A 17976-nucleotide genomic window follows, 5' to 3' on the forward strand; every position below is an offset into this window, starting at 1 on the left:
TTCCTGTCGACTCTCCATGAATACGGTTTGATAGAGCACTCTGCAAACAGCAATGACCTTCTGTGGCTTACCCTCCTTGTGGAGGGTGTCAATGAGTGCCTTCTGGACAAATGTCAAGTCAGTAGTATTCTACTATTTTGAGATACTGGATTTTAGATTTTCATGAGCTATAAGCAGTAATCAAGAAAACAAAAAGAAAAGGATTGAAATATTTCACTTTATGTGAAATTAATTTAGAATATGAAAGTTTTTGAATTAAATTACAGAAAAAAGAAAAGAAAAAAAAGATTTCCACAATATAAACTTTTTGAGATGCACCTGTATACTCGTGGCACAACTTTGCCAACAAGTGTTGTGACGAAAGTGAAAGCGTCACACCCCAACTACTTCGGCTATGGTCCGCGATGACGGTTCTGTTGTTTCCAAGACGCTAAACCGGTGAGGTCTGTGCGACAAAGTATCAACTGTCTGCCACAATATCCTTTCACGCGTGTGAAAGTGTGGCACTGCACTTTCATTCAGTTGAAGATTAGTCATTTGTCATACGACACTGGTCGCAAAGTGTGACAAGTATAAATCACTTCTCCCCTGGCGCCGTGCCCTTTCACCCCCAGCTCCCCACAGGAAGGATATTTCTTGTTCTGTGGGTCTTCAGTAAGCAGGTGACCCTAACTCTAACCCCACAGGAAGGATATTTCTTGTTCTGCGGGTCTTCAGTGACCAGGTGACCCTAACCCTAACCCCACAGGAAGGATATTTCTTGTTCTGCGGGTCTTCAGTGACCAGGTGACCCTAACCCTACCCCCACAGGAAGGATATTTCTTGTTCTGTGGGTCTTCAGTGACCAGGTGACCCTAACCCTACCCCCACAGGAAGGATATTTCTTGTTCTGCGGGTCTTCAGTGACCAGGTGACCCTAACCCTAACCCCACAGGAAGGATATTTCTTGTTCTGCGGGTCTTCAGTGACCAGGTGACCCTAACCCTACCCCCACAGGAAGGATATTTCTTGTTCTGCGGGTCTTCAGTAAGCAGGTGACCCTAACCCCACAGGAAGGATATTTCTTGTTCTGCGGGTCTTCAGTGACCAGGTGACCCTAACCCTACCCCCACAGGAAGGATATTTCTTGTTCTGCGGGTCTTCAGTGACCAGGTGACCCCAAACCTACCCCCACAGGAAGGATATTTCTTGTTCTGCGGGTCTTCAGTGACCAGGTGACCCTAACCCTACCCCCACAGGAAGGATATTTCTTGTTCTGCGGGTCTTCAGTGACCAGGTGACCCTAACCCTACCCCCACAGGAAGGATATTTCTTGTTCTGTGGGTCTTCAGTGAGCAGGCGGAGCTGCAGGTTGCACTTGGCGATGAGCTCGTCCAGCCTCTCCTCTGCCTGGGTCAGATCAGACACCTCCTTCTGAAGAGCCTGCTGCCTGGCTACCGACGCCCCGTCCAGCCTGTTCCCCCTGAGAGAGAGAGAGAGAGAGAGAGAGAGAGAGAATGAGAATGAGTATGAGTAATCCAGCTCTGCTCAAAAGCCAATGCCTTTTAGAGGAGCAAAAGTAATGGGACAATTGGTTAAGGGGCATGGAGGATCTTTGAAGGAACAACAGCCACACAGGCTGGCCCAACTCAGTCCAAGAACAACTCACAGCCACTGGATGTTGTTCTTGGACTTCTTGGAGATGAGGTGGATGCCCTCCAGGACATTGGTGATGTCGTAGATGCGTCGTTTTTGGACCTCCAGGGCCTGGGAGGCCCAGTTGAGGTCCACCACGCCATCGGGCGACTGGGCCAGGAGGTCCAGGAAGCGCTTGGTGGTGAGGTTCAGCGACGTGTCATAGCGAGACTTCTCCACCGACACCTTGGGGACTGAGGAAGAGCACGGAGAGAGTGGGGACTGAGGAAGAGCACGGAGAGACGTCTCAGCCCGACCGGAAGGCAAGTTTCAGGGTCAAACATAAGCGTAATAAACCCATCCTTCTTGTCTGAGATGCACTGCAATTAAGCACATTAACATTAAACACAGCTGCTTTCATCATGCCCACATTTCTCTCCGATTCAATGCACATTCTTCCCATTACAGATTGGTGGACAAGCTCAGCTACATCAAAATTAGGATGAATTAAAAAAAATTATAATAAAGTTTCCCCTCATTTATTGTGCCCCGTTTATTTTCTGTTCGTTTCCCGTGTACTATTGAGGAAACGCTACTACAACCGGTATGCAGCCAGTAGGAGAATGACATGCCGCATCGTCTCCAGCCCCAGAAGGTGATTCCGGGGAAATCGGGGGTCCCTCCGCTGACCCTCAGAGCGGCGGCCCAATTTTGCCGCTCCCCCATTGCAGTACCGGGGCGCCTATAAACCTGGCATTTTAAGGCCAACGCTTAATCTCCCGCGTATACAGAACGTCCTGTCCCACCTCATAAAAACGGACTATTATGTAACACCCATTCTGAGGATATCTGCCAAACTGTTAAGTTTGAAATTCTCTCAAAACCAATACACCAGGGGTGCACAACAAGGGCCGATCCGTTTCAGGATTTTTGTGCCGACTGGTCTTCATTTTTTAATTGACTCAATCATATCTTATCTGACATGTGTATGAGTACCGGCTACAGCTGCAGGCTTGCAAGTGTATCCTAATGATTTTACTGTGCTCAAGTACAGGCTTGAACCAGGGTAATTTATAGAGCTGTGAGCAAATTCAAAACGAGGCAACTAGTTGGAACAAAAACCAGTACGCAGACCGGCCCTCGAGGACCGGAGTTGTGCACCCCTGCAATACACAATTGAAAAAGCTTAGTCTCCCATGCAGAGCTGAAAAGAAACACACAATGTTTGAGGAATTCCCCTTCGTTGTTTTGCAGTCCTTGGGGGGACTGGATTCGCCGCATGTACCTCTAGGAGGTGCTGGAGTCGCAGTAGGAGTTCTGCCTGGGGGAGTGGGACGGGCAGTACTTAGATACTGGTGATCGCTGTCCAAATCCAGCTTCCGCTTCACCTGGGAGAGTTACAAGGGACAAGATTCCCGGTATAGTTAGCGACAAGGTGGGGGCGGGGAGGTTCACTGAAATGCGTGTATGGGGACAGAAACAAATGTGCAGACACTTATGCATTCAAGCATGCCTGCACACACACACACACACACACACACACACACACACACTTATGCATGCTCGCACACACAGGCAAGCATGCACACACACACATACATGCATGAACACACATACATGCATGCACACACATGCACGCACACACACACATACATGCATGCATACACATGCACACACACACACACATACATGCATGCATACACATGCACACACACACACACATGCATGCATACATACACATGCACACACACACACACACACATGCATGCATACACATGCACACACACACACACACATGCATGCATACACATGCACACACACACACACATGCATACACATGCACACACACACACACATGCATGCATACACATGCACACACACACACACACACGCACACACACACACACGCATGCACACACACACACACGCATGCACACACACACATACATACATGCACACACACACATACATACATGCACACACACACATACATGCACACACACACATACATGCACACACACACATACATGCACACACACACATACATGCACACACACACACACACACACACACACACACACACACACACACACACACGGACACACATACATGCATGCATGCATACACACACATACGCGCGCGCACACACACACACACACACACACACACATACATACATACATACTTATGCACGCTCGCAAGCATTTCTGACAGAACATCAACAATAACATCATTTTCCCATTTTGAACATATCCATGACAGTTAAACAAAAAAGTAGTCTGTCCAGTTTTTTGTGGAGTAATCATAAAATTCTTCTGAGCAAAGCAGGGCTTCTGTTATTTACATCTACGCATTCACCAATGATTCAGTGCCTATCCCTCGGCTGAAAAGTGGTAACATGGCATTTTTACAGAAAAACATATCGTTCATTTTACATGAAGTTACGAAACCTTTTCACACAGAGCGACTGTTCTGAAATGATGACGCGCTTAACTTTAATTTATCTCGACCAGTCCTACTAACATCATCTGCAGCTTTATTTAAAAAAGGAAAGAAAAAAAAAAAGGGGGGGGGAAAGAATGTTTTGCAGCTGCTACTGGCTGCGAGTAGCCGACACCCATAACGAACAAGCGCCACACCCACGCTCCGCTGAGAGAACCAGAGAGCGCAGCATTTCCTACCGGAGGGCGTCCCAGCGTGGGCCGCCGCGGATCCTCCGAGGGCGCAGGGCCTTGAGGGGTGGCGAACAGAAGGATCTCCCCGGCGCTGTTGGGAGCGGCCGAGTGAATGTCCACATCGTTCGGCGTTGAGATTATCACGATCTGGTGGTCCTCGCTAAGGTCGATGCTGCCGGAGCTCAAAATAGACTCGAAATCAGCCAAAATATCCTCCGAGGTCAGACCGGTTATCAGCGTCTCTGACATTGCATGAACGCGGGGCAGTCCTCTGCCAACGGTCTGATCTGGACAGTCCAAGAAGACTTGGGCAATTAAAGTTCTTAGCCGAAAAGGCTGTCCTGTTTTATGGGGGTATTTTCGTGTATACTGTGAGAAACACTTATGGAAAAATGAATGGCTGAGTTAACCATGTTTAGCTTACCTAACTTCACTCGTTTCGTTCCATTTTTATTAAGCTTAGTTTCACTTTTCCAATTAGCTAGACAACTTTCGATGCTGTGGGCACTTAACACCAAGCTCAAGTTAACGTTACTTTTGGTTATCCGCTCCACTGTTAATTTAACAAATGCACATTGCTTTAGCTATAATCCCAGCATAAAACCACAGGGCATAGCTCGGACTTTGCTTATTAACAACATTTAGTTTATTGCTGGGGTTAGTTAGGGAAGGAAGCTAGCTAGTAGGTGAAATATTTAGCTAGATACTCATATCTAAACATGTAAAATACATATCACGAAGCTTGTGAGACAACTAACAAGTTAGTTTCAGCTCATATATAATCGGTTTACTGTCTGCAGTGGCAATGGAACAAAGTTGATCCAAGTTCCCTTTCAGTTTTCGTTGCCCCTTTGTTCACTACAGAGACCATCTGTCTCTTCTGTAGGATTGCTAGAGAAATGTTAGCTCGCTAACTAACTACAACACTTTTTCGCCTCATTTCAACTGTACCGAGATTCTGATTAAACTAGTCTGTCTTTTGAATAAAAAAACAGCTACCTACCTCGATAAAAAAGTTAATATCGATTAAAAGCAAAGTCTTAATATGTAGGTCACCCATATGTTTCTCCCAATACACACATTAGTAGCAAGCTATTTAGCGAAGTGGCTATGCAATAGAAAAAGTATATTTGCAACCACACATAAAGAGTAAGTTATTACATAATAATAGCAAATTGCAAAGGAGTTAGGATTGCGTAGCAGGCCAGACCAAGAACTCGGCAGCTCCAGTTGCAGTAAGTTATCTTCGTCGCCAAAAAAAGTCAAAAAAGTACCCTGCACCCCTCTCTGGGTTCGGTCTGCGCATCCAGGAAGCACACAAATGCAAGCAGGAATCGCACCGATCAAAATGTTACGTCTTTTAAAGATTTCCAATCACTTTATCCAAAAACGGGATATTCCTGGGAGGTCAGTCCACGGTCAAACACTGCTGCGTTGAGCCAACCACGCAGTCATCTGCTCCGAAATGTCTGTGTTATTGTTGTTATTGTCCCAGCTGATCAGAACAAGGGTTGAGGTTTGCGCGCCAAATCTTTTTTGCCGCGAAACTCGCACGTGTAAGAATTTCGTTGCATGATTGGCCGAGCTGCTGAGCCTCATGGATGTAATGGATATAACGCGAAGCATCGTCATTGGTTGACTTCAGTGCCAGTCATTCTTGAGATTCTTTTGTTTTTTTTTAAATTACTGGACTCAAAAACGTTTAAGCAAATTGCGTGCAACTATTTGTGGATATTATAGAACATTTTTCAGTGTTAAAAATGGTTAAACGCTGGTGGTTTTTTTCAATACCCTTAAGCAGCTTGAAAAGCTGTCTGTTTCTGACAGATGTTTCACCGAAACTGAAACTTGCTAAGTAGTTAGCCTGGGAACAAGGCGAAGAACTTCACGACTAGTGCCTTCAGATGAGTGTTGAACAAGATGTCTCCTCTGTCCCCTCAGGATTGACAGGGTGACATCGGAGCTTGGATCTGAGGGGAAAAGAGCTCTGCGTGTGACAGCATAGGACTGAAAACTTCAGAATTAAATGTATACGCATTCGTGTGCCGACGTGAATAAAATATACATTGAGCTAATTTAAGCCGCATGTCGTTTCTGTAATCATTTTCAATAGATTGATGGCTGTTCATTGAAATGCGCAGTACAGAAGACATGGTACATGGCCTACAACGCGTGGGTAATTTTCATTGCTTGATTGATTGATTGAGATCAAAATGAGGCCATAGTATAAAAGAAAATAAAGAGCAGGTTCAATGGAGGTTAAAAGCGGGAGCATAATTCAGTCACCGAGTGATTAATTGCATGTTTGGAATGAGCAGCTAAAGTGCATTTGTTATAATTAATTTCTTGTTTAAGATCTCCACATGGAAGAAAATAAATTTAATAAATATTTCAAAACATTTAAAATATAGGGCGAATATACAACATACAGTGGACACCATAATTCATTGGACAGTGACACATGTTTTGTTATTTTGGTTTTGTACTTTCAGTTTGAAAGGATACAGTGACAATGAGGTTGAAGTGCAGACTGTCCGCTTTAATTTGAGGGTATTTTCATCTATATTGAACTGTTTAGAAATGATAGCACCTTTTGTACATGGTCCCCCCATTTAAAGTATTTGTTGATTTGGCTTCACAGATGTGTTTCGTTAGGCAAGTGTATTCATTTGTGCAGAAGAGAGCTGTTGATGTCTAGTCTTGATTCTAGGTTACTCCAAGATGTACTCCGGTTTCCTCCCACAGTCTAAAGACATGCAGGTTAGGCTGATTGGAGAGTCGAAATTGCCCATAGGTACGAGTGTGTGAGTGAATGGTGCGTGTGCCCTGCGATGGACTGGCGACCTGTCTAGGGTGTATTCCTGCCTTCCGCCCAATGTATGCTGGGATAGGCTGCAGCCCCCCTGCGACCCTGTTCATGATAAGCGGGTTAAGATAATGAATGGATGGATGAGTTCAACAGGATTTTTTGCAAGGAGAAACAATTATTTTCGTATCTTTTGCATATCTTGCAGCAGCACGGTGGTTTGAGGCTCATTTGATACCTTGGACCCTTGACAACTTAAAGCCATTTAGTCAACAAATGTGTTCCATACTGTATCAGCATAATTTACAGCTGAATCTAGTCACCACACCCGCAAATCCCATAGAGATCCATTGAAATGCGAAGAGGTTCAGTATGACAGTTTGTATGACAACCTGGAAATAAGATATCTGATGATGTTGATAGGTCACAGGCATCAGGAAGTTATGGCATGTAAAGGATATGACTAAACATCACTACTTTCATTCACATAACATTGCTGTCTCCCAAACATTATGGTGCGCTGAAATGGGGGGGCTATGTAAACACTGCTGTAATTTCTACATGGTGAAACCAAAATATAAAAAAAACCGGCCTTTATTAAAATCTAACAATGTGCACTTTAACCACATTTTTTGTATTACAAATCTCAACAAATTGTGGAGTGCAGAGGCAAATAAATGATTCTTGTATAAATGTCTTGTATAAATACATGTCTTTGTCCCAAACGTTATGGAGGGCACTGTATATATTTTTATTAGCATATACTATATAACTAATGTGTGGTTTATGAATATATTATTAGAAATACTGAATATCCAGTATTGCAGAATAGTCAAAAGTCTCTGATGGGTGATATCGTTTGGCCATCCACAAAGTTTTAATCTTTACTTCAAACCATTACTACCCCCCCACCCCCATCCAATTTCAATCATCAAACCATCAATCAATAAAGCATAGAAACAGTATATTATCAAAGTAGTCAGGAATAGCTTGGGGTGGCTGTTGGACAGATGCTTTGCTAGGTTTGATGTGTTGTCTCTCTTTGTGAGACAAACCTTTTAGCATTTGTTTTAAAGGAGTGCTGTATTGTTGTCAGGCCTTTATCAGTGGCTTTGTAGGCAAACTACGGCCATATTTCAGTGTGAGTGCCCCGTTTTTCAACAAGTTGTGGACGGTCAGTGTGACCTACTGCCACCATTATGTAAAGCTAACTTCTCTTCCTCTGTGTGGATGCAGAGCATAAGGGTTTCAAAGCCGACATACAGTGCCTTGAAAATGTATTTCCTCTCTCGTTGCATATTTTACACACTTGAATGGTTTCAGAGCTTTAGGGCAAAATGTGATGAAGGGAACCTGAGTAAACACAAAAACAAAAACGTTTCAAATTATTGATTTTATTAATTTAATGAAAACATTATCAAACACCCATGCCACCCTAGTGAAAGAATAATTGCCCCCTTAAGTTTAATAACTGGTTGCACAACCTTTTGCAGCAGTAGCAATAATCCAACGCTTCCTATAATTTGATATCAGGCTTTCACATTGTCACATCCAGGCCCATTATTTAGCTCATCTCTCCAGAAGCTCTGTATATGTTATTTCTCTCAGTAGTAAGATAATGGATGGATGGATCTACATGCACTGCTGTTCCAATTGAATGCGATGATGGTTAATGAATTATCAAGTAAAGAGAATCCTCAGGTTTGGCGGCATCATTCAAATATGCCGTGAGTTGTATTGTGTAGTTTGTCCATTAGATGGTGCTGCCTCTTAATAAAATGCGTAAATGCGTTTCTGTTTCAACGCTTCTGAACCATCCTTCTTCACAATGATATTATTTCTAATGATATGCATGGAAGAGGGCAAGCATGACGCACTACTTGACGCTGAAATTAAGTGCATCTGGACCGGCAGTTTCAGAGACATCCCGAGTCCATAAGATTCAGGGTAGGGGGTGTAGGTGGGTAGACCAGGCTGGAGAGGTTCTGGCTTACTTCCCTACTTAACTACTTTCTTACTTTCCATACTTAATTTCCCAAAATGCAATTAGAATGTTATTAGAATTTAAAAAAATAATAATAACTCCATACTACATTTCAAATGTACAGGTGCATCTAAAAAAATTGGAATATCGTGGAAAAATTAGAATAATAAATTAATATATATGAATCTAGAATATATGACAGTTTCACTTTTTGAATGAAATTACGGAAAAAAAGAACTTTTCCACAATATTCAAATTTATTGACATGCACCTGTATCTGTTAACAAATATGGAACCATTGGATTTTTTTTTACTTTTTGTATTTCTTTTTTGTTGGTTGTCATTTATTGAGCTTACTTTTTAATGAGAAATAAAAAAATCAATGACGTAAAGACGCTACATTCTTGCAAAAGTTGTTTCATTTCGAGTGAAAAGTTATGTCTATATACTCTTCCATGGAAGTGTGCACATCGTTTGGTTTTATTTTAATAGTGCATAAGATGTCTGGTGTTCCAAAATGTATACAAAGCATCTGACAGGAAAGTTCAGTCGGTAACATGACAGCTAAATTGGGCAAATGTTTTCAATTGGCTTTTAGAAGAAGCACTCGTTTCAGAATTCCAGATCCAAACCAAATCTTAGAATTCCATATTCCAATTCCATAAAAACAAGACCGTCTGCCTCTGTTTGCAAATGTACGGTTTTACTACATTACTTTATATGTATGGCCTGGTAATATCATATCAATGAAATTTGAAGTGGGCAATTGCTTAAAATGGGTGTCATCTATTGGTGGAGGTTGAGGAGAGTTTCCACTGTAATGCGTTTCGAGTCGCCGGCTAGTGAGAAAAGCGCAATATAAATGCAAGGAATTATTAAACCAAATGTGCTTATTGAGGGGGTTAAGTGGGGCTTGGACTTAACTGAGAGACTACAGAGTGTTACAGAATAAGCCAATGACAACATTTTGAGTGAAAAAGAATGAATAATAAATAAAAAGAGTCGGTCCCTATAGACGGGCCACCTGCAGTCTGAGCCCTGCGCGGTGTCGCTCTGTGGCACAGAAAAAGGTGTCTGTTTTAGAAGGGAGTTGATATTCAGCACGAGGAGCTGGGAGTTGGCCCTGGATGAATGAGTCAGTGTTAAACAGGGTGAATGTACCGCGCTCTCACTGACGGACAGGCAGTCCGATTCACACAGCCACCCCCCTCACACACACTCACACCTCCGCTGCTGAGCCTTGAATGCAGAGCTGAGGAGGGTCAACGAGATTATCCCCAAAACGTTCTTTGGCAGCCTTTCCCCCTTCGCGTTTCCGCACTAACTTTATTATGCAACCTGCGGTCCTTACCTTACACCTTAGAATTGACTTCACTAAACAAGCTGACTTGCTACATTTACTGTAATTTGCAAGCAAAAAACCGGAACCTCCAAAACACAACTGAGTAAATGAAAGAGAAAAATCAGAGGAATACGCGCGTGGTCTGTTTATTTACTGTAATACCTGTTTGTTTAACAGATCCAAGTATACTTGAACGACACAGTACTGACCGTGCACGGCAGCGCAGAAATATTCCCAATTTAAATTTTGATGACGTTTCAGGGGTAGACCAAATGACACTTGCTCATCGTCGCTAGAAGTTCAGAGTGGCTGACTGCAGGCCGTTTTGACTAAATGGAACTAAAGTAGTTCCCTGTAGCTAAAGCAGATGTTCCAATGTTCTAATGCAGCGAAAGATCCCACAGGAGTCATTCCGTTTTTCATGTGCAAATCTGCAGTATTACACTGTGTGTAGGATTACTTAAATATTTGAAGTGCCTGACACATTTTATTTTATTTTTCCCGAGAGACATACCACGAAATTAATGTGGTATGCCACTTTAATTAATGTACAAATGTCAAGGTATGTCATTGAAACATTATTTTAATGATATATTAAAAATGAACCTACATTAATAAATATATACAGTATTGACATTCTAATAGTATTAGGCCACTAATATCATTACAATTAATACTCTTGTATGCTAAGCAAATCTAATAAATGCCAATTGTAACAAACGGCGATGATGCTTGATTGGTGCAAATAATCCTCTATTCCTGTCCTGTTCTCTTTTCTTACCACTAGGAAATCCATCGGTTGTCGCTTTAAGAAAATTCGTAGTGAGAACGCGTTTGATCTGCGGGTCCGTCTGTCCCCGCAGTGTTTGTAGTCGGTGACGTGTTGCGGGCCATTTTTCCAAAGGAGGCAGGCCTAGACCGCTGAAATATTCTCTAAGCTAAAATCTATTCATTTTCTCCAGCTGTGGCGCACCGGCTACTTGTGATATAGTGGGTACGCGCTCTCCGCGTGTGTCTTTCCAGAAAGGGGTGAAAAAAGTGTTCTGTTCGTGAAAAGAAGACATATTTTGGAAACCTTATGAAGTAACACGAAATAAACTTTGCAAGAGGTTTGGATTTTGTATACTCTAGTCCTCGACTGATCGGGAGATTAGGTAGCCTAAACATTTGATCGAATTCTAAAATTGCTGCTGTCAAATTGGATGAGGTGACGATAACCGCAGATTCTGGGATGCGGAGGAACTGCAGTTTTTGGGGTTCACAAGTACAACCGATGAAGTAAGCTACAAGACACTTTGGGGACTTTCTCACACAAGGTAAAACGAGGTTTGGACACTTCTATTGTGTTTGTTACGTGAAATGTAATTTATTTTGCCAAAATCATGGGCTATAACCGAAACACATTTCTTTCATAAGGCATTTGAGCTTCTAGTCTTAGATGCTTAGACGGGTTTTTAAGGCGTGTGTTGCTGCTTATTCTTTCAAGCTTTGGCGATAACCTGCCGCTTGCTTGAAAGTTATCTTGTTTTCTAACATTGAAAAGCGTCAAACAGTTAAAATCGAAGCCTGATGCTTGATTAGATGTTAAACTGCATAAAAGACCATTGTCACTGAGACGAGATAACTGTCTGGACTAACCGTGCGTGTTTTCGAAGCTGCTCATCTCCAGTTGCTAGCTACTACGGTTTTGTTTTTGTTTTGACACTGGGGTTTTGTCAATGGCTGCAATTTCATGAAACTACCGAAATAACTTTACAGTAGTAGCATATTGTTCGCGAAGTAGCCTATTTGGCTTTTCCGATAGGCTATCATTGACGAGCAGTCTAATCTTTATGTGTACAGAATGTTCTTTCATACTTCAAAATGCGTATGTATTTTGGAGCCAAATTTATCATTGATACCCCGCTTGTAAGCGTCATTCTCGTACAAAAAAACAAAAGTGCTGTTTTGTTTGTTGATGTAAAGTGCAAAACGGCATGGCTGATCTTATTGCAGTTGTTGTTGGTGCTCCGATGTGGCTGTGCCATGATCGTCCGCTAGGCGGTCGCTGGTATGCAGATATGCTTTCTTGTCTGCGCCTTGAACATTTTGACAATTGGCACGGAGGACATGTCATTTTCACCCGTCAGTTCAAGAATAGGACACCCACAAGAAGTTTCACCTCCGTTGGGAAATTGACAGCCTACCGAATGTGGTGTCTGATTTGCGCTCTTGGGCATAGTTCGGTATATAAAACCAATGTCAAAGAAATAGCAACTAATATTATCGTTTTATTCTCCCTCTGAAAATACAGTTTCAAATAGGAAGGTAATATGTTTGCTAGGTTGCTGGTTTTAATGTTCTGACTGTTCATTGCGCGCAAGATTATGTATTGTCCTAAACAAAAAATGTCTCCTGTAAACTGTCGAGCTCACTCTGACACGTTATGTGCTCATTGATCTGTGGAATTCCGGATAATCGGCAGGTCCAAACAGCACATTATGAAGTCGCAGCTAGCTATATTAATGAACAAACAGTATGTCACATTCTCTCTGTGTGTGTGACCATTTCTGGACAAGATAACAACTCATTAACTTCTCATTTCTGACGTCCCGGCATGTTTACGTGGGTGTGTTTGCTCTTATTAAACGACGTCATGATTCTCAATGGATATTTAAAGATGCGAGAGCAGAACCTTATTGTTGGCGTTAGGCTACATACGTGTTCTGTGGAGTAACGGGGGGACTCTTCTGCACTGCTAGGGATGCTGGGATAGCTATGCCGTTAAGAAGGCTGACCTGCAGCGCACAGTGTTCAGTTGGGTCTTTTGTATTCCTCCCCAAACTATTGTTTCTGTACTTTATGGCCCCTAACACTATGTTTAGTGTTTTCTGGAATAGCAGGATTTGAGGGCAGAAGAAAACCTAACCGAAATGGTGCGTCCTTGTATTTGGATTTTGATTTCGTCTGAGTGGTTGATGATTCGAGTAACGTTAGTCCTGTACCTTCAAATAACAAACCGTTACTGCTGATGTTGGCTTCTGGCTTCACCGGGGATAATGCGGAAGAGAGGTTAGGCCTGGTTTTAGGTGGGGTGACCTGAACATGGTAGCCTGTTCCAGAATTAACCAAGTTCAGTGTAGGTGTTCAGTGGAGTTCTCTGGACTAATTCTATTTATTCTGAGACTACTCCGTCCTCTAGTAAGATTGGCATGCACGTGGGTTTTGCAGTGTAGGCTTGTCTATGTCTCTGTTTTATGTAGTGAAATTCCAGAAAATGGGGCATCTGCTCCTTCTGTATGTTTGGCAATCACAGAGGAGGTATAATCAGAGTTCTGTGTACTTCCAATGCCATAGGACAAGCAGAGCGGATGTTTCCGGGGGGAGAATATGAACAGATGTGTGTAAAATGGATGAGTTTATTTGGTAATTAAGCACTTTTGTATTGGTCTACCACGCCACCCCCCCCCCCCCAAGCTGGCACATCTCTCTGCAGTGTGATTGATTAGTGTTAATTTCTCATTTGTTTAATTTCTTTTTCTTTTGTATGCTGGGTATTGCACACGAAGTTGCACCTGAGAAAAACAAAGATATTCTATTCTGTTGTGGCGTTCTCCACCAGCACTTTGTAATGTTGGATAAAAGTATTTTTGTACAGTATTTTTGTTTGATGTGGGAGTGCAGTCTTGTATGCAGCTCTTTTCTGATCACTGAGATTAATGGCTACGCACACCTGCAGCCAGTCGCTTTTCTTGTGTGCGACAATATTAAACTTCCACTGATCAAGTAAAATCCTGGGTTACTGCTTATGGGATTACCAAAGCTCCTGTATGTTATCAAGGCCACGTCCAGCCCAGACAAAATGTAGCGAAATGTTTATTACAACAGAAACGCTGGCGCGTTTAATATCCTGTTGCAAACCGTGGGCAGACTGGCTTACCTAGTAAGGTTTACTCCTATGACGTCTGAGAAGGTGTTCTCTGGGCTTCAAAGCATAGGCCTACGTCATTATTGATTCGGGCTACACCCTCAACACATCCACCAAACGGGAGCAAACGTACCTCAAAGCCTGTCACAAAACGTTGCACACTGTTTGGAAGAAACATAATTCGACACCAAAACCGTAGCAAAACATTTTCTGATTGAACGTGCCCCATATGTCTGCCTTATCTTTGGATGGATGTTGACCTCCCTAGCTTTGCTGCTCCTTGATGGTATTTTTGACCACCCAGAGGATCGACATTTGTAACAATTGTATGGTATTGTCTGGGCCTTATGGTATTGATTAGTTGCAACGTTCTCACAGCGAGAGACGGTGTTTAAGACTGTAATGTTGTTCAGTTATCTGAAGACCGCATGGAGACCTTGGATGATATGCTGACCTGACCCCACACTTCCTGGTTTGTAGCCTTGTCCAATTCGGGGCTGTCATTTGAGGTGAACCCGCTACAGAAGCGGGTTGGATTTGTTCCAGTGTGCCGCCCCCTTTTTTTGGTGCTTGCAACTCATTGGTTCAATGTAGTGGCTTGAGACCCCACTGAGGCCCTTTGTCCTGCCCTGTCCCGTCTCTGGTTTATGACTAAATTTAGCTGCCCTTGTTTTTAGCATAATGTATCAGCTCTACAACTCTAAGTGTAACTTAGAAGGACATGCATGCACATTTCACTTGCTGGTCTGTCTGTTCTGAACACTAAGTCACTGGTCCATTTTGAAGTCATTCAGGGCATTGCTTTACAGGAGTTTTTTATAAGCTGAGGTTGGTTCATTTTTTAATATTGACCCTCGTTAGGTCTCTCTGATCATTCTACAGCCCTCAGAAACCAGCAGGATAAGTGCAGAATTTCTTCCTTTTTCAGTTTGTTGAGTTTTGGCAGCACAAATTTACCACATAACTGCTTGTCATTGAAGTGGAAGCAGGTGTTTGGAGCACTGAGAGAAATGGGAGGTCTTCAGAGTAACGTGTTTCTTTTGCCCATTTCTTGGTTTCGCGGTAACAACAGAATTGCCAACTGGTCAGCAGTGAGTCTGAAATGGACATGGCACTTTAAGGATAAAAAAATAAAGATACCTCCCCACTCAATGAGGTATTTTGGGGGCGTGACAGTTAGCGCCTGGAGCGGTCGCCGGCACAGTTCACTCCGTGGAATTTGGCATCTGTGCCGCGGTTGGTGGGTGTCGAACCAGTGGCACGGTGAAGCATTTCTCACCTGGGCCAGGTGTTCTAGGGGGACCTGAGACCCAGGTGAAAAACTTTTCAGTATTTAAAGTTTTTCTTGACGTCATACTGTGTCTTGGATCTTGGATGACAAAAACATGTTGCAATGACAATATTTTCGAAATAAACGTACTATACATTTTACATTACATTTTAGTCATTTGGAAGAATAGTTAAAAACTGAATCAAATCAATACTTTTTGTGACCACCTTTCAGTGTTAAAACTGCATCACTTCTCTGAGATATAGAACTGCAACACAGTGTTGACTAAGACAATCAGCAGGGAGGTTGGAGGTCCAAGCATGTTGCAGAACTTGCCACAGTTCTTCTGCAGACTTTGGTTGGCTCCTTGCTTCTGATCTCAGACAGCTTTGATCAAGTTTTTATGTAAAAAGTAGTAAATTGCTTACAGTAATATGTTACTTTTAAAAATTAAATACAAACTATACAATACTGTAAAATTAAATCTTTTGGAAAATGAATATTTGGAAATCTCAAATGTGTTCTTTTATACTAACGCACACAAAAAAAGAAACGTATGGCTATATATACAATAAAGTCAAAAAGGGTGCTTAAGACTTCTGCACAGTACTGTATTCTACTTAATTTTAATTGAATGTCCCTTATGTTAAGAGAAATACTGTATAGAGCTCAGGGAAGCCACAATGTAATCATCTTCATTTGCAGACGCAGGGTCTGAAAAGAGGAGGCTAATCGGAATAAGAATCACTTTATTCACCAAATACAAAAATGTTTTTGTCTTGGTGATATTGGTGCAAGAATGAATCAACATACATTTTAAATTGCATTGCAGTTATTTAGCTGACCCTTTTATACAAAGTGACTTACAGTTGATTTAGACTAAGCAAGTAACAATCCCCCTGGAGCAATGAACCACCAAACCACCAAACTCCAGTTCCCAGTCATGCACCTTCGCCACTAGGCTACAGACTGTCCCAGTCATGTACCTTAGCCACTAGGCTACAGACTGTCCCAGTCATGTACCTTAGCCACTAGGCTACAGACTGTCCCAGTCATGTACCTTAGCCACTAGGCTACAGACTGTCCCAGTCATGTACCTTTGCCACTAGGCTACAGACTCTCCCAGTCATGTACCTTAGCCACTAGGCTACAGACTCTCCCAGTCATGTACCTTAGCCACTAGGCTACAGACTGTCCCAGTCATGTACCTTTGCCACTAGGCTACAGACTCTCCCAGTCATGTACCTTAGCCACTAGGCTACAGACTGTCCCAGTCATGTACCTTAGCCACTAGGCTACAGACTCTCCCAGTCATGTACCTTAGCCACTAGGCTACAGACTGTCCCAGTCATGTACCTTAGCCACTAGGCTACAGACTGTCCCAGTCATGTACCTTAGCCACTAGGCTACAGACTCTCCCAGTCATGTACCTTAGCCACTAGGCTACAGACTGTCCCAGTCATGTACCTTAGCCACTAGGCTACAGACTGTCCCAGTCATGTACCTTTGCCACTAGGCTACAGGCTGCCCCCTACATCTACTACATACAGATGCTCAGACACACAAAGCACAGGGCAATGGGACCAAATATTAAGTACAAAGTACACTATTTTTAGTAAGAACAAATATTACACTGATTAAAATGTATTGTAACAGCCAAATGATCATCAACTTTTGTTCTCTTGCCGTTTTCTCCATCAGTGGCCAACAGAAAAAAGCTTGAATATGTTGCTAACTTTGGCTAATGTTCGCTAAAGTTTGCCATCTTGAACGCACGTCTGGACCAGTACTAACTGAGGGGAGTTGAGCTTCCTCGGTTGTCCTTCGCTGATGGGCCCAGATGTTCCAGCTCGGCGGTTGAGGTCTCGGCTGTGCGGGCGGTGGATATCTGCGGGGAAATCCGCAGGAAAGCCGCAAGCGCTGACCCCAGCCGCCTCTCCCCCAGGACCAGAAGCCGTGCTTCGTGTTTGTGTGTGAACAGCTGTCTTATCTTACATGAACAAGGCTGGACGTTGTGTTGGTTATTTCTTTCTTTTGGAAATGGAACAAGAATGTTTTTTTTGTTTTTATTATTCTCCAAGCTCAGGACTGTCCTTAATTCCATTCCACAGAACTCACTCTCTAATCTTGTTAACTTTGAGATTTTCCAGTAAAAATACAGGTGAAGGTGCCAGGTGTGAAGACTGTATGTGTGGTCCGCCTTAAACAGGGCGCAGGTTGTTGTAAAATGTGTTTTGCACTTTTGAAAATGCGTTTTTTTTTTGTTAGCCTTTCTGATTAAGATCTGTGCAGGGTATGTGGTGCAGTAAAGTATCTGCTCTACCAGTTGTCAGCTGGTTTTTCAGTGGCTGATTGGGGGGAGGGGGAGAAATGCCCCC

The 17976-nt window shown here is 42.9% G+C and overlaps 2 protein-coding genes across 2 annotated transcripts in view; one reads left to right on the forward strand and one right to left on the reverse strand.

The window, feature by feature from the left end:
* The window catches only part of e2f1 (E2F transcription factor 1), a 29907-nt gene extending 24118 nt beyond the window's left edge, over nucleotides 1–5789 (reverse strand). Inside the window, exons 1-4 of the mRNA XM_061258404.1 lie at nucleotides 4296–5789; nucleotides 2900–3002; nucleotides 1649–1868; nucleotides 1310–1462 (exon numbers count right to left, since the gene is read on the reverse strand). Coding sequence (XP_061114388.1) covers nucleotides 1310–1462; nucleotides 1649–1868; nucleotides 2900–3002; nucleotides 4296–4538 — 719 coding nt within the window. The 5' untranslated portion in view covers nucleotides 4539–5789. The remainder of the gene's footprint in view (nucleotides 1–1309; nucleotides 1463–1648; nucleotides 1869–2899; nucleotides 3003–4295) is intronic.
* A 5617-nt stretch (nucleotides 5790–11406) lies between these two features.
* Nucleotides 11407–17976, forward strand: part of LOC133138457 (plexin-B1-like) — a 103949-nt gene continuing 97379 nt past the window's right edge. Inside the window, exon 1 of the mRNA XM_061257235.1 lies at nucleotides 11407–11737. The gene's annotated coding sequence lies outside the window, so the exon portion shown is untranslated. The remainder of the gene's footprint in view (nucleotides 11738–17976) is intronic.

This window comes from Conger conger, chromosome 10, assembly GCF_963514075.1.
Source record: "Conger conger chromosome 10, fConCon1.1, whole genome shotgun sequence".
NCBI classification, from domain to species: Eukaryota; Metazoa; Chordata; class Actinopteri; order Anguilliformes; family Congridae; genus Conger; species Conger conger.